Here is a 26,265-nt window from a genome sequence, read left to right as displayed (position 1 = left end):
ACACATAGTGCTTTGGGGAAATGATAGACTGAGGTGAAAGGAGCAAAAAGTTCATGTTTGTGAACTGGTAGATGGTAAGATTGGCAAAGTGAATTTGGACCAAAAGTGGAGAAGTTATTAGAATGATAAATTAAGGATTTTTGGACTTTCTCCTGAAAGTGATGAGCACTTTTGGGAGACTTTAAATGGGAATGTGATATAGGTAGGAAGACTAGAAGTTCACATAGAGCAGATTACGGGGAAACACTGGAGGAAGGTCTAGGTAGGAAGTGATGAGGACCTGGACTAGACAGTGGCAGTGGGGATAAAAAGATTGCACATGAAAAATAGCATAGTAGTAGAATTTCCCCTTCCTCCTTAATCTGCATATTTTTATCCATTATTTATTCAACTAACCTGGCAACAGATATTTTATTGAATATTTAAGATCGGTCAAGGCCATGCTAACTTAAGACTACAGATCCCAGTGCCTGGTCATTAAGGTGTGGAGGGACTGAATGTGGCTACTGAGTAAGGATAAGTAAAGGGTGTAACGGTGTATTAAGCCTGGCTGACAGAATGATAAATCCATGAACAAAAAATTTTCAACTTTTTCCAGTGTGATGATTTGTGCTTCTTTTATAGTGTAGCCTGGTGGTTATGAAGTTAAGCAGGAGCCATGATCTTTTACATATTGTAAATGTTCTCCTTCCCCTGTACTATTTTAAGGCACTAAAGATTTGAAATTCAAAGAATTAGATGTTCCCATTTCATTTATGTTTAGGGAAATGAAGAAGAAAAAGCTTCCAAGTGACTCAGGGGATTTAGAAGTGATAGAGGTAAAGGACAAAGAAAAAGAAAATGCTCTACACATTGAAACTCATCAGAACACAAGCAAAAGTGTCCCAGCTGTGCAGCCAATGAAGCGAGGACAAAAGGTAATAAAACTTGGGAGTGAACTGTTAAACTTAGTACTCCTTGGCTCACAAATGAAGTTATGAGGCTCTTAATTTTTTTAAAGTTTAAGCGAAACAAAAGATGTAGGCAAAAAAATAATCCTATGTGAGTTTCTTTGAAATTAGTTAAAAAGAGACAAGGTTTGGGGAACATGGAGATCACTGTTCTATGTTCCTTGAAGATCATCTAGATACAAGCTCTCATTTTATGTAGAAGAAGAATTAGAAGATTGTGATTTGCTAGTGACACTCTGCTAGTAACAGCTGGTGCTGGTTGTTAGTGATATTTAGTGATACTTGTTTTTTTCAAATATTAATGAGATTTTGGTTAGAGGTCCTATATTTCTTATTAAAGGTGGATAATGAAGGAAGAGGTAGTAGATACAGAATATACTTTAAAAAATGCCGTAGCAGTGTAAAAAAAGGAAATTGTGAGCTAATATGTATCCATTTATCACGATAAAAATTAAATTCCTTTGAAATCTTAACAAAGGTCATGTTTTATGATTTTCCCTCCATCCATAGTGGTCACAATTTCCTGGATTTTTTTTCCAGTGGACCTCAAAAAAATAAAGGGACATGCTGAGCATATGGAAGAGAAGAATATAATTCTCCTCATATTAATAGGTACATTCAGGGGCACCTGGGTGGCTCAGTTGGTTAAGCCACCGACTCTCAATTTGGCTCAGGTCATGATATCATGGCTTGTGAGTTCGAGCTCACATTGGGTTCTGCGCTATGACAGTGTGGAGCCTGCTTGGGATACTCTCTCCCTCTCTTTCTCTTTGCCTACCGTGCATGCTCTCTCAAAGTAAATAAACTTGTACATTCGACATGACTTTAATCACAATTGAGATTTTAACTTACTTGATAAAATAATTCTAAAGTTCATTTCAAAGAGTAAATATTAGAGAGTTGCTAAGGAAATCTTGAAAAAGAAGATTGAGGAGGGATTTCCTTACTAGGTAGTAAAACATTTCATGTTAAAACTATTAAAACAGTATGGTATTAACATAGAAAAAGCCAAATACAAAAAGTGAAACTGAATAAAATGTAGACATAAGACATTAACTGTAATATTTAAACATTTAGTATGTGATAAAATACTATTACAGATTATTGGGGAAAGTATCAAATACTCAAAATTAGTGGTTAGTCATGTTAAAAAAAAATAATTCCAGGTGACAAAAAGAACCATTTATAAAATGGAAAGACCAATGGCAAATGTGAAAAAAAAAAGTGATAAAAGGAAATTCCACCCATCAAATTAATAGAAAATGTGTATTCAGTCATTCAGTAAATGTTTCAGTGCACACCATGGGAATTCCCATCAAGAGTCCTAACAATGTATTGACCCTTTGACTCAGCAATTCTACCTTTAGGAATTTATCCTAAAAAAATCATGTGCATGCACTAGCATAAGAATATTCATCAGGTTGATATTTGTAATTGCAAAAAACAAACCGAAAATTGAAAAAAATCTTAAATGCCCAACAACATAAAAAACATGGTGCTTTCATACAATGAAATATTCTGCAGATAAAGTTCCAAGGCAAATCCTGAGGATCTTTATTAAAAGACATTGAAGTTTTAGATAATTTTGTGGAAACCTTTCATCTTTACCACATTGAGTTTACCTGTCCTTGAATGTGACTATAGTCTTGTAAGAATATTTTATAGTCTTCAGTAAAGATATATTTTCCCATAGAGTTTTATACATCTTATCTGTTCCTGCTTATAATTTTTCTTACTTTTTGTTAATGGTATGTTTTTAAAACTTTCACTTCCTATCATTACTGGTTTGTGGGGAGATGGTTTTCTTACATTGATTTAGTATTAGGTAATCTTACTGTACATTTTAGTATTCCATTTGTAGGCAGCATTAGTGTCTCCAAATAATGGCTTTTCTTCTAATCCTAACATCTATTCTGTTTTTTGCATTGGCTCAAACATTAGTACAGTGTTGCATAGAAGTAATAATAGTGTGTATCTTTGTTAATTATACATTAAAGGGACTGTTGCTAAGATTTTTATCATTGTGGGATGTTTCCTGGGAGTTGTTGGTTGGTAGATAGCCTTTATGAAGGGTTATTTTTAATATTAAATTTATTGAATGCCTTTTCTGCATTTTTCTTTTACTTCCTTATGCTTTTTCTTCCCTTAGTTAATGTGGTAAATTACTTAAGAAAATCGATTAAATTGGCCTCTGATTTTTCATACTGCCCTTGGGGTTTTGCTATCTAGGTTATACCAGTTTCATAAAATAAGTTTGGAAGGTTTTCCTTTTTCTGCTCTCTAGAACTTTGTATAAAATGGAGATCGTTCCTTGAAATGTGATAGATAGCGTTTGCTTATAATTGGACCTGGTATTTTGGCAGTTTGTGGGTCAGTTTTTAAGTATAGTAAAACTTTGGTTTGTGAGCATTACCGGTTCTGGAAACATGCTTGTTATCCAAAGCACTTTGTAATCAGGAAATTTGATCATGTGACATTCGGTGTCACGTAATACTCATGTTGCAAGACATCGCTCATTTATCAAGTTAAAATTTATTAGAAATGTTTGCTTGTCTTGTGGAACACATGCAGAACAGGTTACTTGCAATGCAAGGTTTTACTTTTACTTTGTACCAGCTACCCTGCTAGGTACTGCACATTCAGTGGTAAACAAGAAAGACCAAATTTCTGCCTTCGTTATACAAAATACCAATTTTGGGAAGAAGTCACGTACACGAAGATCATATTGTTCATCCCCCTCTCTTGGTTTCTGTACTTTACTTTTGACTCTTTACTTTTTTAATTTACATCCAAATTAGTTAGCATATAGTGCGACAATGATTTCAGGAGTAGATTCCTTAGTGCCCCTTATCCATTTAGCCCACCCCCCACCCCAACAACCCGTCCAGTAACCCTCAGTTTGTTCTCTATATTTATGAGCCTCTTCTGTTTTGTCCCCCCTCCTTGTTTTTATATTTGTTTCCCTTCCCATATGTTCATCTGTTTTGTCTCTTAAAGTCCTCAGATGAGTGAAGTCATATGATTTTTGTCTTTCTCTGACTAATTTCACTTAGCATAATACCCTCCAGTTCCATCCACGTAGTTGCAAATGGCAAGACTTCATTCTTTTTGATTGCTGAGTAGTACTCCATTGTGTGTGTGTGTGTGTGTGTGTGTGTGTGTGTGTGTGTGTATACACACACACCACATCTTCTTTATCCATTCATCCATCGATGGACATTTGGGCTCTTTCCATACTTTGGCTATTGTTGATAGTGCTGCTATAAACATGGGGGTGCATGTGTCCCTTTGAAACAGCATACCTGTATCCCTTGGATAAATGCCTACTAGTGCAATTGCTGGGTCGTAGGGTAGTTCTATTTTTAGTTTTTTGAGGAACCTCCATACTGTTTTCCAGAGAGGCTGCACCAGTAACTTGTTCTGTGAGTGTTTCACAAGAGCAGCACACATTTCTAATAAATTTTAGCTAATGATAAACGAGCAATATCTTGGAATACGAGTAGTATGTGATGCTGGATCACAATGGAGCCAATGGTTCTTGAAATTCACTTTGATATACAAGTGCTTAGACATTAAAAAAAAGGAGGGGGGGTGCACCTGGGTGGCTCAGTTGGCCAAGTGGCCTTCTTCGGCTCAGGTCACGATCCCATGGTCTGAGTTCAAGCCCTGTGTCGGGCTCCGTGATGACAGCTCAGACCCTGGAGCCTGCTTTGGATTCTGTGTCTCTCTCTCTGCCCCTCCCTGCTTGCACTCTGTCTCTCTCTCAAAAATAAATAAAACATTAAAACAAAAAATATACAAGTGCTTAGGACTATAAGCATGTATATGGAACAGATTATGCTCTGAAACCAAAGTTGTACTGTATATGCTAATTAAATTGTCTCCAGTGATGATAGGTCCATTCAGTTTTGTTTCTTCAAAGTTGAGTTTCCTAACTTCTGTTTTCCAAACTGTTCTTTTCATTGGGTTTTCCATTTCTTGGTTCAGTTTCATGATAATATTGTTCATTTTACTGTCAGGTTAAAAAGAAATTTTTTTTTAATGCTTTTACTTTTTTTGAGAGAGAGTGCAAGTGGGGAAGGGGCAGAGAGAGAGGGAGACACAGAATCTGAAGCAGGCTCCAGGCTCCAAGCTGTCAGCACAGAGCCACAAACCGTGAGATCATGACCTGAGCTGAAGTCGGACGATCAATAGACTGAGCCATCCAGGTGCCCCTTTCAGGGTTGTTTTTTTGTTTTTGTTTTTGAGGCATAATGTACATATAGTAAAATGCACAAATCTAGACTGTTTAGATCAGTGAATTTTTAAACACACATGTATCTGTGAAGCCACCATCATGTGATAGTTAAATGTTTCCAGTACTCACTCTTCCAGAAAGCCCACACTTGCGCCTAATTAGTATTCCCACCAAAAAAAAAAAAAAAATCTTAATCGCTGTTGTGTATAGCTAAGAGTTGAATGCTGATTTATAGCATTCATGTTGTGTTTGGCTTTAGTAGATAACTACCAGTTTTCTGGAGTACTTCACCAATTTCCTCTCAAGCAGAATATCCGAATTATAATTGTTCTGCATTGTAACATTTGGTATCGTCAGGGGTCTTTTGGTCATTCAAGCATGTATATACCACAGTCTTATTCTGGCTTTAATTTGTATGACCCTGAATACTAATGATATTGAACACTTTTTCATGTTTATTAGACATCTGTCCTCTTTTTGAAGTGCCCAGTTGTAAAAATTAGGTTGTCCAGCTTTGTCATTAATGTATATGAGTTCTTTGAAATTCTGAATATAGGTCTTTTCTTGGATGTATAGGTTAGAAATACTTTTCAGGCTTCCTTTTTTTATTTTTTATTTTAGGCAGAGAGGGAGCTCTTGAGCTGGAGAGAGAGGGGCAGAGGGAGAAACAGAATCCCAAGCAGGCTCCATGCTCATCAAGGGCCCCAACACAGGGCTTGATTCCATGACCCTGGGATCATGACCCAAGCCAAAATTGAGTGTCAGATGCTCAACTCACTGAGCCACCAGGCACCCTCAGTCTTGCTTTTTTTTTCATGTGTTTTTGATGAGCAGCATCTTGTTAATTTTAATGAAATCTGAATCATCAATCTTTTATAGTTTTTTTTGTGTCCTGTTTAAAGAAATCTTTAAAATTTGTAAAGATTTTACAAGATTTATAAGATCTTGTAAAATTTGTATTTGGGCCCCAGCTAAGATTAATAAAGACAAAAATAAAATCTTTGGAGGTGAGGCCTAGATGTCTGTTTTTAAAAATTACTAGACGAAAAAAAAAATTACTAGGTGATTTGGAAGTGTAGCCCAGGTAAAAGGTAAAGATTAAAGCCAGTTTGTTGAGAAAATTCAAAGCCTTAAGTGCCTTGCCTTTATCCAGACTAGCTTTGCTGCCTTGTTTCCTGTTCTTCCTCTATATGTATATCCTGACTCCAACCAAATGCAATAATTTGCTGTTAGTATACTGTCCTGTTTTTACCTTATAATCCCGCTTTTTATATAATCCCTGATACTATAAAATTTACTTAAGACTTTCAAGTTTTACTTTATTTCTTCCCCACAGTTCTTGCTTAAGCTGAAAGAAATTTCTTTCTCTGAAGTATCTTAGGAATAATGTTTGCATTTAGAATATGTTGCATTAATTTATCCTTGCTCTTATATGTATTTTTTTCTACCAGATGGTAAACTCCTTGAGGCTGAGGACTATGGTTTATCCATCTTCTTAGCCTCCATGTTGTTTATTATAATGGTACCTTGCTTGGTAACCATTTCTGACAGAGAATAGGAGCACCTTTTTTTTTTTTTTTAATTTTTTTTTTTTTAATGTTTATTTTTGAGAGAGAGAGAGAGAGAGAGAGAGAGAGAGACAGCTCAAGAAGGGAAGGGCCAGAGAGAGAGGGAGACACAGAATCCGAAGCAGGCTCCAGGCTCCGAGCTGTCAGCACAGAGCCCGATGTGGGGCTCGAACTCACAGACTCCAAGATCATAACCTGAGCCGAAGTCGGACGCTCAACCGACTGAGCCACCCAGGCGCCCCAGGAGCACCTTTTCTTTACAAACATTTGTTGACATTTTTTAACTGAAGTTTTCCAAGTAAAATCTTTTGATTTTGTAGAGTAAAATGAAAAAAATGAAGGAAAAATACAAAGACCAAGATGAAGAAGAACGTGAACTCATCATGAAATTGCTGGGGGTAAGTAACATCTAAAAGTCTTTTCTTCCTTTGTTTTTTAAGGAGCATACAGACCACGGCCTATCATATGGTAGGATTCAATACATTTTTGTTAAAATATAGACAGTATTGGCACAAAAACAGTCACTCGGATCAGTGGAACAGAATGGAGAACCCAGAAATGGATCCACAAACGTATGGCCAACTAATCTTTGACAAAGCAGGAAAGAATATCCAGTGGAATAAAGACAGTCTCTTCAGCAAGTGGTGCTGGGAAAACTGGACAGCGACATGCAGAAGAATGAACCTGGACCACTTTCTTACACCAGACACAAAAATAAACTCAAAATGGATGGAATACCTAAGTGTAAAGCAGGAAGCCATCAATCCTCGAGGAGAAAGCAGGCAAAAACCTCTTTAATCTTGGCTGCAGCAACTTCTTACTCAACATGTCTCCAGAGGCAAGAGAAACAAAAGCAAAAATGAAATACTGGGACCTCATCAAAATAAAAAGCTTTTGCACAGAGAAGGAAACAGTCAGCAAAACTAAAGGCAACCGACGGAATGGGAGAAGATATTTGCAAATGACATATCAGATAAAGGGTTAGGATCCAAAATCTGTAAAGAACTTTTCAAACTCAACACCCAAAAAACAAATAATCCAGTGAAGAAATGGGCAAAAGACATGAATAGACACTTCTCCAAAGAAGACATCCAGATGGCCAACTGACACATGAAAACATGCTCAACATCACTCATCTTAAGGGAAATACAAATCAAAACCACAATGAGATACCACCTTACACCTGTCAGAATGGCTAAAATGAACAACTCAGGCAACAACAGATGTTGGCAAGAATGCGGAGAAAGAGGATTTATTTGGCACTGCTGGTGGGAATGCAAGCTGGTGCAGCCACTCTGGAAAACAGTATGGAGGTTCCTCAAAAAACTAAAAATAGAACTACCCTAGGACCCAGCAATTGCACTACTAGGCATTTATCCATGGGATACAGGTATGGTTTTTCCAAGGGACACATGCACCCCAATGTTTACAGCAGCACTACCAACAATAGCCAAAGTATGGAAAGAGCCCAAATGTCCATCAATGGATGAATGGATAAAGATGTGGTATATATATATACAATGGAGTCTTACCTGACAATCAAAAGAATGAAATCTTGCTATTTGCAACTATGGATGGAACTAAAGGGTATTAGGCTAAGTGAAATTACAGAAAGACATATCATATGATGACTTCAGTCGTATGAGGACTTTAAGATACAAAACATATTAACAGAAGGGAAGCAAAAATAATATAAAAACAGGGAGGGGACAAAACATAATAGACTCAAATCTGGAGAACAGAGGGTTACTGGAGTGGTTGTGGGGGGGGGTGGGCTAAATGGGTAAGGGGCATTAAGGAATCTACTCCTGAAATCATTGTTGCACTGTATGCTAACTTGGGTGTAAATTAAACATATAAATAAAAAACTTTTAAAATATTGACAATATTGAACATACTTACATTATTTTACCTCTATGAATTAAAGTCTGCAGGTTCAAACAAAGAAGAAAAGGGGAAGAAGGGGAAGAAAGGAAAAACAAAGGATGAACCTGTAAAGAAACAGACCCAGAGACCTAGAGGTGGACAAAGGGCTTCAGACAGCATAAAGAAAGAAACTCCCTCCCTTGAGGTTGTAACTCCAGAGTTACAAGACTTGGCTGTAGATGATCCACATGATGACAAGGTAAGGCTACCACACATATGTGGGCTTTTGCTTCATTAATTAGGGTCACTAACCACCTCAGGTTCCCAAAGTATGAGGCTTACAAGTGCTAAAACCAGGACAAGTGGTAACTTTATCCTTAATGGAAAAGTCATTTTAGAAATACAACCTAAAAGACTACATTTCCAGGATGTAAGCATAAAAATGGTCATGTTCATAGGTAAGTAATTTATCACAAGCCTTTAGAAAAGAATTGTATGGAGAGGCTTTGATTCTAGTGGGAACTTCGTTAAAATAAGACAAATAATTGGGATTATCTTGAAGAGGAGTAGGAATAAATTTGCGCTACTCTAGATTTTTCTATGAGAATATATGCTGTATTATCTTACATAATGTTGAAACTGCCAAGTGCTCTGGTTGAAAAACCAGTTAGAAGTTAACTTTTTTCCAGTTAAGATGGTTGCCTGAGATCTTGAAATCTTGAGCAAATGATTATTTTATAAAATTGGAAAAAATTTCACTTAGCCTGTATTTTATTTATTGCAGTTAAAGCTTTGGTTAGAATGGTTTGCTCTCTTCAGTGCAGATAATGCTTACAGGGTTTCTAAATGTGTTACTGTTTTTTTCCTCTGGACAATGTTACTGTTTAGTGATGTTATAACTCAGTTTGATCCTCAGATTTTTTTACACTGTTCTCTTATTTGTAATTCTGTAAACTGTAAACTCATAAATATTGGGGTGTAATGAATCATACATAAAAAATCTATTTGGAGATAATCTAAGCAAAGCAAAACAAAATTAAACTTACCTTTTTCTTTTATATTTACCTATTGTGTGTGTGTGTGTGAGAGAGAGTCTCAAGCAGGCTCCATACAGCACAGAGCCCGATGTGGGGCTCAAGCTCACAGTTGGTGAGATCATGACCTGAGCCAAAATCAAGAGTCAGACGCTTAACCAACTTGAGACACACAGGCGCCCCTAAGCTTACCTTAATAGTGAAAAATTCTTAGAACTGTTGAAAGACTAAAAAATAAAAGTTCTGTTCCCTAGGATTCTCCATTTTCTTTTGGCAAACATCAGATTTAGTTGTAATTTTAAATAGGCATTTTACATTTTACTGTTTTAGCATGTACTCCAAATGAAAGTCCTTAAAAAAAAAAACTTCAGAGAACAATCCTTTTTCTCTTTGAATTGCACTGTTCTCTAAAATATTAGATGCACAGGGGCGCCTGGGTGGCTTAGTCAGTTAAGCGTCCGACTTCATGTCATGATCTCACGGTCCGTGAGTTCGAGCCCCACATTGGGCTCTGTGCTGACAGTTCACAGCCTGGAGCCTGTTTCAGATTCTGTGTCTCCCTCTCTCTCTGCCCCTCCCCTGTTCATGCTCTGTCTCTCAAAAATAAAAATGTTAAAAAAATAAAATCTTAGATGCACAAATGAATTCACTAGAGTTTTGTGACACTGAAGAATACATTCTTGGGGTCCATAACCTGTTGGTTCAATGTGACAATCTTGCTATATTAATATTTTTTTCTCCTCATAGTTTTTAATCATGTGGAATTTCAATTTAAGTTATAGCTGACTTTTAAAATTTTATGTTTGGAGCAGGAAGAGCAAGATCTGGATCAACAGGGTAATGAGGTATGATTTTTGTGTTGGGGTCTCTACAGTGACACACAATGACTACAGTCTAGTTCCCAAAACATTTGACACACAGTTTCTAACTAATTAAAACTTTAGTGTATGTGCTGCCGAAGCAAGCACTAATTAAAACTTTAAAAGCTAAGACAAGATCACAGGCTCTGGAGTCCAACATTCTGGGTTTAAATCCTAACTTTACTACATATAATTGCAACCTTGAGCCATTGTTTTTTGTGCTTCTGTTTCCTCATCTGAAGAGTGGGGATAATTGTCCTTACCAGGAGAGAGTTGTTTTGAAAATACACATGAAGCATTTAGAGAAGTCCATGGCACATAGTAAACACTACTTGAACACCAAGCATCTTGTCTAAGGTTATTCATGTTGCTAAATAAATACGGCTCATCTTATAGGCAGCCCACCAAAGAGCAACTCTAAGAAGGCTAGAAGATTCTTCCTTAAGAACAGGCAAAAGTGTCCAGGGGCGGAGGGGAGTGGGGAATGGGGACAGAGAAATCCCCGTGGTCAGGAACTACTGGTCTAGCCAAAATATCAGTCTCATTTCCATGCAATGGATTTAAATCTGTTTGTGGTCATTATTATACATTATTTTTAATCCATAGTTTTCTGCAATGTACTGTTATCCAACAAGTTTTTTCTTTTTCCCTTGTATGTACTTACAAGTGCCATTTTGAAAATCATGTGAGAATTATGCTATGGAAAAAATTTTTAGTAAAGAATAGAAGTATAAATACCATTTGGTCTTAAGACTGAAGGTCTATCGAGGGAAGGGTGGGGGAAAAAGATCTATCAGAAAAAGATAAAAATGATAAAAATATGAGTTGAAATATTAGAGTTTTCCTTTTTCTAGGACTGGTATGCATTTTATAATTGTTTTTCTTTTCCCTTTTAGGAAAATCTCTTTGACTCTTTGACAGGGCAGCCACATCCTGAAGATGTATTACTATTTGCCATCCCAATTTGTGCCCCTTACTCCACCATGACAAACTATAAGTAAGTCATCTTTAGTTTACTCAAAATAGCTGACATAATGGTTATGAATTGTTTTGAAATTTCTATTTAGTAATACATGTAATTCCTTCTTAAAGATACAAAGTGAAACTTACTCCTGGAGTTCAGAAAAAGGGAAAAGGTATTTAAAATCTTTTTATGAATGATTTTGATCGCTTCTTCTCTGCACAGAAGTAGATTCTTCTATTTTCTATTTACAGCTGCAAAAACAGCCTTGAATAGTTTCATGCATTCCAAAGAAGCAACAGCAAGAGAAAAAGACTTGTTTCGCAGTGTAAAGGTAAAGTATTCCTCCAGAAGTCTGGAGATGGGTGGTGCAATTAAAAATGTTAGCAGTTATACTTTTCTACTTTTGGTTCTTTATTTAGTACATGCCAAGCTGCAGCTCTTGGTTTGGTAGAAAATGCTGTCTTACTAGAAGGAGTAAAACAAGATCATTTCAGTTGGAAATTTTGGAAAGGCCTTTCTTTTGACAGCAGAGGGCACATAATTATCATAAAAGAAACATGACTGCCATATAGCATGTGAAGATATTCAGCAATTCTCTTTTTTTAGGACACGGATTTATCAAGAAATATTCCTGGCAAAGTCAAAGTGTCTGCACCCAATCTTCTGAATGTAAAAAGAAAATAGCTGAAATGAAACCCTAAAATATTTGAGAAGAGCCAATTTTATAGCCTTTTGGAAGTTCAGAGATGAAAACACACCATGTAACAAGACTTCCGCATTTAAAAATGAACTAAACATTGCCTTGCTATATTCGCCAAAAGGACTTACTGTTTTTTTTTCCAGTTTTATAGAGAGGAAACGCGGATAGGATTTCCTAAAATATTTGTGGACAGTTAAATGCTAATTGTATACATCTGTAGTTATTCTCCTACGTTTTCTTAAAATTTGGGAGGTTAATACTAAGTTTTCATTTCATGTTGTACAGAAACTGGAGTGAAGTGGCTCAGTTGCTCGGACACTGACTTGGTCGTCTACCGTGTACAGTGTCAGAGCTCTGTTACAGGCCAATCACAGGTGGTTTTTCGTGTTCTGGTGCGGTGGTGGGGCTTGGGGGCAGTTAAACATTTAGGATTAAGTCTTGGAAGCCTTCTGCCGTTACCTGTACTTGTCAAAAAATATATTAGACCAGATTTAAAATAGACATAATTCAGCCTAAGAAATAACACCTAGAAAAAAATGGTATTGATCATTTCCATTCATTTATACAACTTCACTTTTCATCCTCACTTCCTTGTAATCTCATTCAGTTCTGTACCATTTTATTTTCTACCTCTAGTAATTATCAGCATGTTATAGAGTATCTTAAAACCTAGGATATCATAAGTGCACTTTTAGGCTTACCACTAAAGACTCCTGACACAGCTTTCTTCTTCTGTCTCCTAACAAATGGAGAATAAAGTCCTACGTCATTTCCATTCTTTTATGAGCTAAAAAGCTGTCACTTTTTAAATGATGAGACAATGGCTACCTACAGTCAATATGACCATTTGCCCCAGCCCCTATACCAAAGCATTAAGGTCAAAGCACTAAACAGCTGTTGGTCCTTCCAAAATTTCTTTTACCAGCTTAGTCCTGTTGATAATGTTTTTCCATTTGAAATTAATGTAAAAAAAAAAACTTTGTAATTATACATATAGCCAGTGTTGTAAATACAACAGACTACTCTTGCTATTTAAAAATATATATATATATAAGTTTAAAATAACATCACCATTTTGATAGTGATAAGAATAATTAGTATGTTTCTATAGCTATATATCCTGAAGTTACCAAAAAGGAAATATAATAACCATTCCTTGGGGTAAAAAGCCAAGTATCATTTTCTTTTGCTTTAATAGAAGACAGTTACTGGTGTTAAATACATTTATTGTAAACTTTAGACACAAAAATAGGTTCTCTAGGCCATTCACATGCACATTAAAACCAAAAAGCTGCAAACTACAACAATGCATATAATTATACAAACGATGCCACTCTCTGATGTTTACAGAATTGCTGTCCATGCAAGGTGATCAGAGGCATTATCTATGAAGCCTTAAGATCCAGAAGTGTTGTTACTACCAAACCTCTGATTAACACTGTGAAGTAAGTGTTTTGGAAGGCAGTTCCACGAGCTGGCTAACATTTCTTTAAAGCAAATGACTGCTTCTAAGCTTAGCCTGAAAGTGGACAAGAGAAAAATAAATTTACTGTTTGAAGAATTACCAAAAAAACAAAAGCCCACTTTGTTTAAAGAACTAGTTTTATCAATGGAAACTTGTCATTGCCTTTAAATTATCTGTAAGCCTGGTTTTTCAAGAGCACTAATTTAAAATAATCTGAGTACCAAGTAAAAAGTTACTTACCTTACAAGAGATTTTGGTTGAACTGAAAATATAAGTATTTCATTACTGTGTGCCTGAAAAATAGAAAATGAAGAACATATTAAAAAGTAAGTACTCCACAAGTTTCAGAAATATGATGAAGTGTCCTTTAATACAGGGTAGTATACTTAGTACACTTACAGCTCTGTGATGGACAAGGAGGTTATTGGCACATCCACCAAAAACAATGACTTCTCCTTCATCACTGGCACAAGCTGTGTGCCATAATCTAATTTAAAACAAGAGTTTTAAGTTACCCAGACACCAAGTTGACAATTTACACTACGAACACAATGATGAAATAAAGACTAGAGATCTTCAGTACAGACCAAAACCTAATGTTGAGCAGCAATTATCTTAAGTAGCAAAAGCTAGAAAAATCTATTAATGTCTGTTTTATCTGGATGTTACCATTTTATCTATCTGGTCCAGTCCTAACTTATGCAATGACGGGTTTGAACTGAATGATCTGTTTTCTAGGTCTTTGTTAGCAATAAAAATCTTACAGGAGATGTGTGCTACATGCCCTCTCAATCTTCTTCTTTTCATAGGCAGGGTCAGTTGACATTAAAGAAAAAATCTGAAGGATGCTGTGAATCTGCCTGACCTACTCAAAGTCTCAGGCCTGGTAATTCTATGGGAGAATTCTTCTGCCAGATGAAGCCTTTATGGCATAAGTGTACTGAAATTAGAGACCTGTGGGGAAATGCAGGCTGACCTACCTAAATATGCTTTGAATACCAGTTGTGACTATATCATTTGCTTTGGCAGTTTTTGTAAGAATTCTTCTTGAGATTAACAAAAATAACTCTTCTTTTTGGGTGATTTGATTTAGTATTTGTTATACAGTGCTCCTACCAATCTAATAGAAAGTTCTGGATTTCCCCCCCATATACATTCTTCAAGGTTTTGAAATTCTCTCCAGTTTTTTTTTTAAGTGACAAACCTAGAAGCAGTTCAATTCACTGGAGTAAAGACCTTGATTATAAATTTTAACTACATCAACTTTATGATAAAAACAGCAGAAGTCAACATCCAGCCCTGTTTTTCATGCACCATGACAGAAAAGAAAGCATTTAATACAAGGATAGCATTGGTTTTCTTTTCTTTCAAAAGGTTTGATGTTAGGGGCGCACGGGTGGCTCAGTCTGTTAAGCATCTGACTGTTGATACGGGCTCAGGTCACAATCTCACGGTTCCTGAGACTGGGTCCTGCATCTGCACACTGCCAGCACAGAGCCTGCTTGGAATTCTCTGTCCCTAACCCACTCATGCTCACACGTGTGCACTCTCTCTCTCTCTCAAACATTAAAAAAAAAAAAGGTAGGATGTTAAATCTTAGTGAATGCTAGGGTGTTTATCATAAGAATAGTGGATGTAATGCAGCCACAATTTCCTCAGTCATTACCAGCCTTGTACATCTTTTTTAAGGTTTTAAGTAATCCCTATACCCAACATGGGACTCAGGGTTGTTTGAGATTAAGAGTCACATGCTCTACTGACTGGCAACCAGGTGTCCCTAGTCTGGTACTGAATAATTGAAGTCCATAAAGATGTACAAGAATTACTTTTTAAATACTTCATACCTTGGCTTTTCAGTATAGGGATGATTAAACTGTATCCATTCATTTTTACTGATGCAGTAAGTCCAAGCATCACCTGATTGAAGCAAAGAAAGAAGAGCCATGAAATACGTTATTTTGTCAATGAGACATTCATGTTTAAAGGGCACAGCTTTAGCAAGAAAGGTAATAAACTGTAAGTAGAAAGAGAAAGTAAATACCCTGGTTTTTCCCTGAAGTTAATCAAGTAAGCCCTTTGCATGTCACAACCCTTAGGTGGAGCTTTTAAGGGCTGCACTGGACAGAATAGATGGATGTTATAGTACAAAAACAATTATAGATTTATTATAGGATCAAAAATAATAGCAAACCTCCAACCAACCCTATAACCTTCTGATACATCTAAAATAGACTGAATTATTTTCTTCTATTTATATATTACATATGAATGATAATGATTTCTTATATTTTTAAAGGACTTACTTAGTGGCTGTTTATCAGTGGTAAATCCTCCAAAGAGAAAGAGATGATCTGAAGAAACTGGTGTTAGTGAATGCCAAGATCGGCCAACTGGGCATATGCCTTGTGGAATTCTGAAAATAATAGCTAAGTTACAATATCTGTGTTTAAAAGTAGCTACTGTTTAATATGGAAAAATATTTAAATTTTCTGTGAAAATTTATACAGAATATTTGACAGAAGAGACTTTAGATTTAAAAAGCTTCTTGGTATTTTTTTTTTATTTTTAAAATTTTTTAAATGTTTTATTTATTTTTGAGAGAGAGAGAGAGAGAGAGAGACACAGTACAAGTCGGGGAGGGGCAGAGAGCGAGGGAAACACAGAATCCAGGAAGCAGGCTCCAGGCTCCGAGCCGTCAACACAAAGCCGGACACGGGACTTGAACCCATGAACCATGAGATCATGACCTGACCCGAAGTCACATGCTTAACCGACTGAGCCACGCAGGTGCCCCAAAAGCTTCTTGGTATTAATAGCTGCATGCTTGGTATTAACTATGTTTTTAGAAGGCAGAGTGAACTTTAGACCTTTTCAACAAACATTGAGCACATGTTGTGGAACAGGAAATCAAAAAATAAAATTCCTTATTTAAGGATCTAGACATCATGTTTATTTAAATTCAGTTATTTACCTGCTTAAATTTCTATGCTAACAGAATAAAATTAAAAAATTTTAGAAATTATCTAAAGTGATACATACAATTCATTCCACTCCCACGTATCCAGATTAAGACAGTGAAGATCATTCATTCTAGCATCCTGAAAAAGGATAATTAAGGAATTATCATTTTGAATGACTCATAAGCAAATCATTGAAACTGTTCACAAACTTACTCGATATCTGCCTCCAAACACAAAGCCTTTGTTTCCAACAGTTGCACAGGCATGGGCAGCACGAGGCGAAGGTGCTTTACCCTATAAAAGTCACAAAAGCAATTTTTTAAAATAAACACCAGTCTTCTCTGGAGGTGGGATGAGGGTATGCAAGACGCTTGAGCTTTTAAGCTCAAGTGCAGATGTCTAGTCAACAGCAGTACTAACCCTGGGAGCTGTAATTTTAGATTTTGGAGATATATTACTGAATGCACTAGTTAATGGAATGCTTATTTTTTTTTTAAATAAAAAGGTAGCACATTATAAGACACCTGCGTCAGAGGAAAAAGAAATCTAATTAACTTAACAATCTACTGCCAGGTCATTTATTTAGTTATAAGCAATACCCCTTAACATCTATTAGATAGTAGATGCCAGGTTAGTCCACACATTCATTAAACTTTTCTGAGGTATGGACTTCTTGGAGAATAATGAAAGCAATGGATTTTCTCCAGAAAAACAAGAATGAACTGTCAATTTTACACCACCTCCCAATTCCCTTTCTCCTCTAGGTAGCCTTTAATAATTCATTATTCTTCAGTAACTCACAGTAGTTATAGGCTGACTCCAGATAAATGTTTCAGTGTCTAAAATATGTACATGATCATTCCATCCTCTTGGGTGACTTGAATTCTACAGAAAATGAGTAAGAATCTGAGTTATTTTTCAAATAATATTTGTAAAATTACATATCCTTGTCTGGTTTATGAACAAGGCAAAATGAACAAGACTAGCAGACATAAGATGTATTATTTCAACATACTAAGTAGACCATATACAAATATGAAACTTCACTTACCCAAAAAGATGTTTCATCAAATTCAAAAGTTCCCAATACTTTATCTTCAGGTAAATATCCATAACCTCCAAAAAATATTAACCTGTTTGATAAAAAACCAAGACACTAAAAATTCTAACATCCACAGGTTAGGAAGTTACAAGAAGTTTTTCTTTTGTCATGCTAGGAACTGAGAAGGCATGCTTGAGTATATGAAAATTCTTATTCATAGAATAATGCCTACTGTGCCTAATTATGTCTTAGGTGTTGAGTGCTTTGATGTATTAATTCACATAATCCTCATATGGGCCCTAGAAGTTATGTTCTAGGGTTACAGTGTTTATGGGCTATGGATACTTGAATGGCAAACCACTTTGCACATAAAAACCCAAACCTACGGGGCTGCTAACTCACTTGTTTTTATATACCCAGACACCAAGTTTATCCTTTGATGATGGAGGAATTCCTTGGCAATCAATTCTTTCCCACTGTAGTACTCTGTCTGTAGACCTTGAATCCAGCATGTAGAACTGTCAGAAGCAATGATTTCAGTTAGATTTGGTTATGCAAAAGAAACTCAACCTTGGCATTTAGTTTTGTTGTGATTTATGACTATAGGAATGTCATCTAATTCAGTGCTTCTACAATTGTGACTACAGACTGTTACTGTTCCAAATATACATAAGGAACTTATGCCAGAATATAAATTACCTAAGTCGCTAAGCACCCTGTTGAGCTCATTTTTTTTTACTGATAGCCACATTTTTTTTAAATATATGAAATTTATTGTCAAATTGGTTTTCATACAACACCCAGTGCTCATCCCAACAGGTGCCCTCCTCGATACCCATCACCCACCCTCCCCTTCCTCCCACCCCCCATCAGCCCTCAGTTTGTTCTCAGTTTAACAGCCTCATTTTTTTGATGAAGGAACAGAAGTATATTGTGCCTTACATAGGCACTTTGAGTTCTGCTAATCTAATTTATGGGTTTGAAGACGGTATCACCAAAAGAATTCAACTTAGCAATTTCACCTTCAAATTCAATTTAACACACATGTCTTAAGCGCCTACTTAACTCTGGGAGCAAAGGATAAATCTTAAAAGATTAAGTACTGGTCTGTCTTTCCAAGGTTTCACATCCAGATACTTGAAGAGACCTGGCCATTATATGTATATCTTTTTACTTCTCCCAAGACTCCTAAGCTTCCTTTTGATCAGACTTAAAAATACTCAACTCTAGCCATTTCTGTCTACCCCTAAAGCCACCGCTTCTTTTTTTCCCCAAGCTGCTTCATGTGGTGTTAAGGTTCTTTTTCTCTTCCTTGCCCTAAAACACACACACCTCCACTACAGCCTGTAGCAGTGCCTCACAAAATCTTTTAGGCACAGAACCCTTACTTCACACAAAATCTTAAGCAAAAGCCTAACTGAAGTAGAGCTACACCTGTTAAGATGGAGGGGTAGGGGGGTGATCTGAAGCCTGCCTAACACCATGACCCTCCTCCCACAGGGGTCCCAAGGCATCTCAAAGAAATCCCTAGAGCTCCTAGGAATAGTCTGAAACTTTGTCAGCCATATGCTCCAGTCACACCAAACCACTTAGCATTTCCGTGAACAAAACATTTGCTTATATTTCTGCCTCCTGATACTTGCATCTTGGCTACCTCTCCCAGTTATGATTCTATTCAACCCTCTTGGTTAAAGACTTTACTTATTCTCTTCCTCCATCCTGCCAAACACAATGTCAAGGATTCTTTTTCAGATTTAACAATATTTACTGAGCTATTTTATGAGCCAGGCTCTATGTATCTTCTTTTCATATGCTACTGGAACCATCTACTTATTATGTGTATCCCCTCTAGGATGTGAGCACCTAGAGATGGGAACTGTATCATTCGTCTCTGTGTCTCCAATGTCTAACCAAGTGCTCAGTATATAAGGTGCTACGTTGCTAAATAAATTTATTAAGAGACTCCCTAAATCATATGCATCTTTCTGATTGATATTTGTGTCTTGCTGGCCTGAGAAAACAACTGTTAATCTTTTTCCTATTTGGAAAAAACACAAAGTCTGAACAACAGTACCTTATGGTACCATATTACGGGAATTTTAGTATATAAAATTCTGTATTAATTTATCCTCATAGCCGAGTGGTGGTCTGTTCATTTTACCCTGCTCCTCATCATTGCATCTTGTTTTCATTTGGTTTGCTAATATTTATCTAACACCCCAGGGTTCTAAGAGAACCACAGCTGCAAAGAGAACAAAGAAAACCCACTCAGGAAATTACTGCAAACAAGTTATCAAAGTTGACTTTACAAAAGGCATAGAGAAATACGGACTGGTAGACAAAATACTAAAATGCACATTCATACCGTTATCAAGGACATGCATGTTTTAACCGGGACAGGAATAAGTATGAGCTAACCTTAGAAATTGGAGGTTGTCTGAAAAAGAGTAAAACCCAACAGGGCCACCCAGGCACCCCATGTTTAGTTGAGCTCTTAAACCACAATCCTTAGAAACACTCACCTTATTCGTATTGCCTCTTGAATGGTGTCCTCCAAACAAGTAGAGCACCCTGTCCACACACACCGCACAGCTTCCTGACATCGAAGGAGGAACATCCCCTTCTGTGTTAATTTTTTTCCTGAGGGCAAAAAGACTGAATGTAAATGTTTCCCAAAAGAGAAGAAATGCAAAAGTTACTTGTTTTTCTTCTATCCCCACAATAAAGGGAAAAAATAAAATGGGCTGGCCGGCTAGAGAGCATCTGGGGGTCTCGTCTACATCTAAAATTAATTCAAAGAATGAGTTCCTTCCTCTTTGTTCACCCATTCCACAGGCTGCGCCAGCTGACCCCACACACAGGGACGGTGAGAAGCTCTGGAAGCCCAGGAGCACACACCATTTTATGTTTCTCAAACTAACCTGCTCTTTATTGATATAACCATAAGTGGCTATTTTGTTTTTGGTTTTGAGTCACCCAGGTACCTAAAACATCCCACTCCTGACCGGTTAATTCCACAAGTGTGTTTTATTTAGTCACCTTTTAGCCATTCAAATGAATCTGATTCAAACCTAATGTACTACTACAGGCACGTGGGTAATACTTTCTCTAGGCCAGGCACTCCTGGGAGTGCTTTGCATGCTTTAAATCCTTCTGAATCTAAAAATGAATCTGAATCAAAAAGGCCTAAGATTCACAGTATTAATAGGACTGTTAAAGTCTTCTGCTCACTCTATCACTTTATGCTAAGCTTTAACTTTGGCAGGCTTAGTTTTACAAATTCCTTATGGGGCTCAATTTTTTAAAAATTCGTAGAATTCCCCTATTAAAGGAATACCATTATCAATTTCTCTCTTGAAAAAAAAAAAAACAACAAAACACAGATGAGCCAACAGCTCAGATCAACACTGATTTGCTATGTACAGAAATAATCCTGACTTAGTTTTAGTTGAACTTTTTAAGAAAATTTTTTCAACATTTATTTATTTTTGAGAGACAGAGGGCAAGTGGAGGAGGGGCAGAGAGACTGGGAGACACAGAATCTGAAGCAGGCTTCAGGCTCCGAGCTGTCAGCACAGAGCCCAAAGTGGGACTCAAGCTCACAAACGTGAGATGGTGACCTGAGCCGAAGTGGGGTGCTTCACCGACAGGGCCATCCAGGCACCCCATTTTTAGTTGAACTCTTAAGATTCTGCCAAGAGCCTCTTTGAGGACCACTGTCACAAGACTGGCAAAAGATCCTTTTCAGAATATCCCCAGTTGTATGGAAGGCAAATTTAACTTCTTTCTTTAAACAAAACACACTATTTTAAAGAGATTTGTATAGAAACTTTAATGGCAGAGCTCATTAAAATAAAACCCCACCTTTATTTCTAGCAGATACAATCTAGAAATTATTTTCTCATTTTCCACGTAACAGAAGATCTAACATCTTGAAAAAACATCATATGGAACTTTTATAATATTTTCATTCCAGGATTGGAAGCCTCTATCTACCTCTTTATTTTAGTATTACAATGATACTACATAGAGCTCTGAATACAAGTTTCTTCGAAGGTCATAAAAGCACCAAGTAGGGGTGCCTGGGTGACTCAGTCGGTTAAGTATATTGACTCTTGATTTTGGCTCAGGTCATGATCCCATGGTTCGTAGGTTCCAGGCCTGTGTCAGAACAGAGCCTGCTTGAGATTCTCTCTCTCTCTCTCTCTCTCTCTCTCAAAATAAACAAACTTAAAAAATAAAATCAGCAACTAATTACTGAAGAGTTGCTAATGTATCTAAGCTTAGCAGCTGAACCAAACTAGTACAAGGTTGGTTTTAGAACATAGAGATAACTCTGCGTCTTCAAATAAAATAGTTTTATTAGAATGGGCTTCACAGAGTTTTTATTTGCAACCTTACTTGAATTTTTTAGTCCCCCTCATAATATCCACAGTTACCATCTTCCAGTCTCCATGTTGTAGATCCATAGTTCTTCTCTAGGCAGATAAAAGTCATACAATCCTCTGACTTGATTACTCTAAGAAGAATAAAAAAAAATAGCAAATATAAAAAATAATTGGTATTCTAAAGAAGCACTACTGTATATTTTTTCATATCTACCTTGAGATAGTAATAAGAGTTATGAGATGTTAAATGGGTCTTAACAATATAATACTATCAAATGGACAATCTTCCTTGCTCCAGGCCACATACTCAAAGTAATGCTTAATATAGATAACCCTTAACTCATGTTTTTGATGCAGCAGGTGCAATGATGCAGGAAGTTACGAAATCTCTAGGAAATCTCTAATGGCACTTTATGCTGAACAGACCATTCACCAGGTTTCAGCTGCATGACTTCAGGAGAGGTCAGCTATGCCACCGTTTGCACACTGAAGACTGTTCTACCGTGTGAGTGCCTGACTCACACTAATACGTGTCGTTTTCTAGCCATTTTTTACTCTCATCCATCCATTCTCTACCAAGAAACAGATGGCAGAATTGCCAGTGTGCAATTATTCAGTCAATATGCAAAATTTTCTGTTCGTTGTTCTGCTCCATTTCCCTTCAGATAGTAATTCTTAACAGAATGAGTTTACCATATGCCAGAACTATCTGAACATTATCAACGGATTACTTTCTTTAAAAAAAAAAAAATTTTTTTTAATGTTCATTTTTAAGTGAGAGAGCCAGAGCACAAGTGGGGCAGAGGGAGAGGGAGACACAATCCGAAGCAGGCTCCAGGCTCCAAACTGTCAGCACAGAGGCTGATGCGGGGCTCGAACTCAAGAACCGTGGGATCATGACCTGAGCTGAAGTCGGACGCTTAACAGACTGAACCACCCAGGTGCCCCAATGGATTACTTTCTTTAATCTTCATAACAACCCTAAAAAGTAGTTGAGATTACAAGAAAACAGGTTTTTTAGAGGTAAGTAATTTGCCCAAGATTACTTGGCAAGTAACTGTGGAATCAGCATTCTACCCTCCTTTCCCTGAATTGGCAACTTTAATCACTGCCTGACCTTCCTAGCCTTTGAACCTCCCCACTTTTTGAACAATGTCAACATACGGTGAACAATAGCAGTTCATGGAGAATGGGTGTCAGAGTCTAATAAGCTTGAGTACCATACAGAATTAGTGCACGTGGCCTTGTAGACATTTCTCTTTCTATTCCACCACTTAACAAAAAGAAGGCTGGAAGCATGACAGCAGGCTCACCCGGAATAGCTCAGCCTGGTCAGAAGAGGGAAAGGGACTACTGTGTGGGAAGCTAAGGTTTATTGCCCTCAAAAACAATATCCAAGGGCTTTTCAGAGTTCTACCCAAAATACTGAGGACAGCCGGTTTTGGAACCACTCCACTTCACTGGTCATCACTGGTCATCCTGCCTAAATCCTACACTTCTGGGCCCTCAAACACTCACCATCAGAAACCTTTGTTCCTGACGTGCCTGGGTGGCTCAGTCTGTTAAGCATCCAACTTCGGCTCAGGTCATGATCTCACAGTTCATGGGTTCAAGTACCACATCCGGCTCTCTGCTGTCAGCACAGACCCTTCACAGACCACTTCGGGTCCTCTGCCCCCGCCCCCCTTCTCTGCCCTTACCTTGATCTCTCTCAAAAACAAACATTAAAAAAAAAAATCGTCCTTCCTGACAACCCTTGCTCTCCCCACTCCCCAAAGAAAAGTCCCGTTCCTTCAATGCTGCTGATTTTTACAAACAGAATTATGAATATGTAGTTTAGACCACAGTGTGATTGACTAACAGGTTAACTTTTCTCCAATGGATTGACATTTTAATAAGGGTCACTACATAACTGCCTCTTCCTCCTACCAAGTACGGTCCTCTAACCAGCTATTCACTGGGGGCCGAGGAAAGCATTACAGATTAATTAGGACTGGCAAAATAAAATTAAAAAAAAATGCTTTTGTGGTTAAACTAAATTAGTCAGGACAGCTACAGTGGTTTACTCCATCTGTCTTTTTTGACAGTCATCTCAAAAGTGTTCAGTTATGACCAGGTCAACGTGCAAGAAGCTAAAACCTATGACCAGAGTCATAAAGTCAGTCATCAAGCACACAGGTGTAGTGGACCAGATCTCAAGCAAATGGGGGCAGGGAGATCAATGTTAAGACCAAACGGGACTAAAAAGAGTTAACTTTTGGTAGGAATGTCTCAGAGCAACCCCAGCGAATGAAATGAGCCAGTGCTAGGATATGGATCGTTACTGAGAAGCTCTAATAGCAAAAGGGCAGGAGAACTAGAGAACAAAGTTTAAACAGGAGACACCTGGTAACAAGAAGCCAGTGGTAACAAGAAATGCAACTGGCTCTAAACATTGTTTATGAGCAGGGGTCAGAGAGCTGAACTTGGTAGTTACAATTGTTGCTATTGATTTTTTGGTTGCTGCTGGCGCCTTCTCCATTAGTATTCTTAATAGGGGTTTCCTCTGAAAATTGTCAACTCTTTCTCAGCTGAAAGCATAACAGCCCTGGAATGTTCAAACAGCAGGGTGATGGCCATCTGCACAGGTGTAGCTAGGCCTCCCGAACAGGCGGGAAGGTTGAATAAGGCCATCCCTACGGCCTTCGGGAATTCTAGAGAGTTTTCCTACACCCCGATTACTGCCCAAGCGAGCAACGGTATCCTTGGGCCAAAGGACCCCAGCTGCAGAGAATGAAGTGCTCTAAGCGGGCCGACAAACGGTAAGAGTGACATCACACAACGTCACCTCTCTTACCTCCCACCCGCGCCCCACCTTTTAAAACATAACACGTATCGTAGTCGTGCGCCGCCCAACGTGCCCTCCCCCAAACAACGCTCCAACGTCCACAGCGCCCAGGGCCGCCGCGGGCCCCGTAAGCAGAGGGCTGGAGTGACAGCAGCCCAGGAGCGTCGGCGCGGATTAGGGGACCGGTGAGGAGAAGCCCGCTCGCAAGAAAATGCACCGACGGGCACAGTCGCGACGCGGGGAGGGGGGTCCGGGCGGCCGCTCTGCCCCCCCCTACCCCCGCCGACCCGGACTCGGGGTCCAGCCGAGCGACGCCCGCCGCGGCCGGCCGCCCACTGACCTTGTAGCCGCCCCAGACGAACATGTGGCGCCCGTCGCCGACGGCTACGTGGCCGCTGCGCTCGGCGGGGCAGGCGAGCTCCATGGACTCATAGCTCTCGTAGGCTGGCCCTGGCAAGTCGTCCGCTCGCAGATCCTCGTTGCCATCAGCCATCTTGAGGCTGCACGTTTGTTCACCAACAATCCCCACACCCGCGCGGGGGAAAGAGACAAAAGAAAAGGCAGAAATGCACGGCGGCGACAGGCGAGCAGAAAGGGGCGGCGATAGGGACGGGGTTAAGGCCGCCCGCTGGCCGCCCGCGCCCTCTCAGCCCTCCTCGGCGAGGACAACCCCTCCGCTGCCTGGGCTGCGCTGCGGGGGCGCGGGTCGGGGGGCGCGGGGGCGGCGGGGGCGGCGGCGGGGCCCCGCCGGGAGCAGGGCGGAAAGGGGGTCCGCTTGGGGCCGGGACTAGAATCCAGCCAGCCCGCCCCGCCTCCAGCTCGCCACTCGCCGTCCGCCGCAGCCGGCCCTTGTTTACGCCGCGGCCAGAACCGCCCGTTCCGCTGACGCCTCCTACGGGGCTCCGGAAGCGCGGCGGGCGCTCAGCGCCCCCAGCGCCGGGTCCTCCCGCCGCCGCCGCCGCGGCCGGCCTGGGCCCCGAGATGGTGTGTTGACTGAGCTCCAAACACTCTGAGCCTCCTTTCGCTGCGGGCACTACAAAGATGGGAAGAATAGTAGCCACCTTCTCGCAAAAAAAAAAAATTTTTTTTTTTTTTTTTTTACTGAGAAATCTTCCTTGTGTGATTGAGGAATGTTCTCCAAGGATTCACAGTCTGAAAAGGGGTAGTGACATTGTGACATTGCTCAGTGAGTTAGCGGTCTCAGCTTCAAAAGAGAGTCAATGCCCCGCTTTCCTGTGTCCGGGAGGCGTGGCACCTGGCCCTCCCGCGCGGGTGCGCGCGGGGCTCCCGACTTCGTGCCACCCCGGCGGTGCCCGCACAGCGGTTCCAGGCACCTCTGCTCGCTAAGCTCTTCTGCTTCGGCAGAGATCTTACTTTCCAAGCCCAGTCTGGAAAATTGTGCTC

General features: G+C 39.0%; 2 protein-coding genes across 3 annotated transcripts in view; one reads left to right on the top strand and one right to left on the bottom strand.

Moving 5' to 3' along the window:
• The window catches only part of NEMF (nuclear export mediator factor), a 63,596-nt gene extending 41,747 nt beyond the window's left edge, over positions 1 to 21,849 (top strand). The window contains exons 26-33 of one of the 2 annotated variants that reach the window (XM_053224440.1): positions 764 to 917; positions 7,076 to 7,153; positions 8,683 to 8,880; positions 10,465 to 10,500; positions 11,412 to 11,512; positions 11,608 to 11,651; positions 11,731 to 11,810; positions 12,086 to 21,849. In XM_053224440.1, the coding sequence (XP_053080415.1) occupies positions 764 to 917; positions 7,076 to 7,153; positions 8,683 to 8,880; positions 10,465 to 10,500; positions 11,412 to 11,512; positions 11,608 to 11,651; positions 11,731 to 11,810; positions 12,086 to 12,163 (769 nt within the window). In that variant the 3' untranslated portion in view covers positions 12,164 to 21,849. The remainder of the gene's footprint in view (positions 1 to 763; positions 918 to 7,075; positions 7,154 to 8,682; positions 8,881 to 10,464; positions 10,501 to 11,411; positions 11,513 to 11,607; positions 11,652 to 11,730; positions 11,811 to 12,085) is intronic. The other variant, XM_027065671.2, reaches the window with a different exon arrangement.
• KLHDC2 (kelch domain containing 2) lies at positions 13,389 to 25,730 on the bottom strand. Its single transcript, XM_027065672.2, has 13 exons — positions 25,202 to 25,730; positions 22,086 to 22,165; positions 20,169 to 20,286; positions 18,049 to 18,164; positions 17,656 to 17,737; positions 17,406 to 17,489; positions 16,818 to 16,898; positions 16,684 to 16,742; positions 15,948 to 16,057; positions 15,489 to 15,561; positions 14,044 to 14,131; positions 13,885 to 13,937; positions 13,389 to 13,698 (listed from the first exon to the last, which is right to left on the bottom strand). The coding sequence occupies exons 1-13, from the start codon at positions 25,352 to 25,354 to the stop codon at positions 13,575 to 13,577; spliced, it is 1,221 nt and encodes a 406-aa protein (XP_026921473.1). The 5' UTR covers positions 25,355 to 25,730; the 3' UTR covers positions 13,389 to 13,574.
• Between the last annotated feature and the right edge of the window lie 535 nt (positions 25,731 to 26,265).

The sequence above is a fragment of the Acinonyx jubatus genome, chromosome B3 (genome assembly GCF_027475565.1).
Source record: "Acinonyx jubatus isolate Ajub_Pintada_27869175 chromosome B3, VMU_Ajub_asm_v1.0, whole genome shotgun sequence".
In the NCBI taxonomy this organism is placed as follows: Eukaryota; Metazoa; Chordata; class Mammalia; order Carnivora; family Felidae; genus Acinonyx; species Acinonyx jubatus.
Note: the sequence above shows the minus strand (reverse complement) of the source record. Positions and strands in the feature narration are given on the sequence as shown.

Coding starts and splice junctions, on each gene's coding strand:
- KLHDC2 (XM_027065672.2), bottom strand. CDS start 25,354: ATGGCTGATGGCAACGAGGATCTGCGAGCGGACGACTTGCCAGGGCCA. Junction 22,166..25,201: donor TCGTCTGGGGCGGCTACAAG/GTCAGTGGGCGG, acceptor TATTCTTCTTAG/AGTAATCAAGTCAGAGGATT. Junction 13,699..13,884: donor CAACCAAAATCTCTTGTAAG/GTAAGTAACTTT, acceptor GTCCACTTTCAG/GCTAAGCTTAGAAGCAGTCA.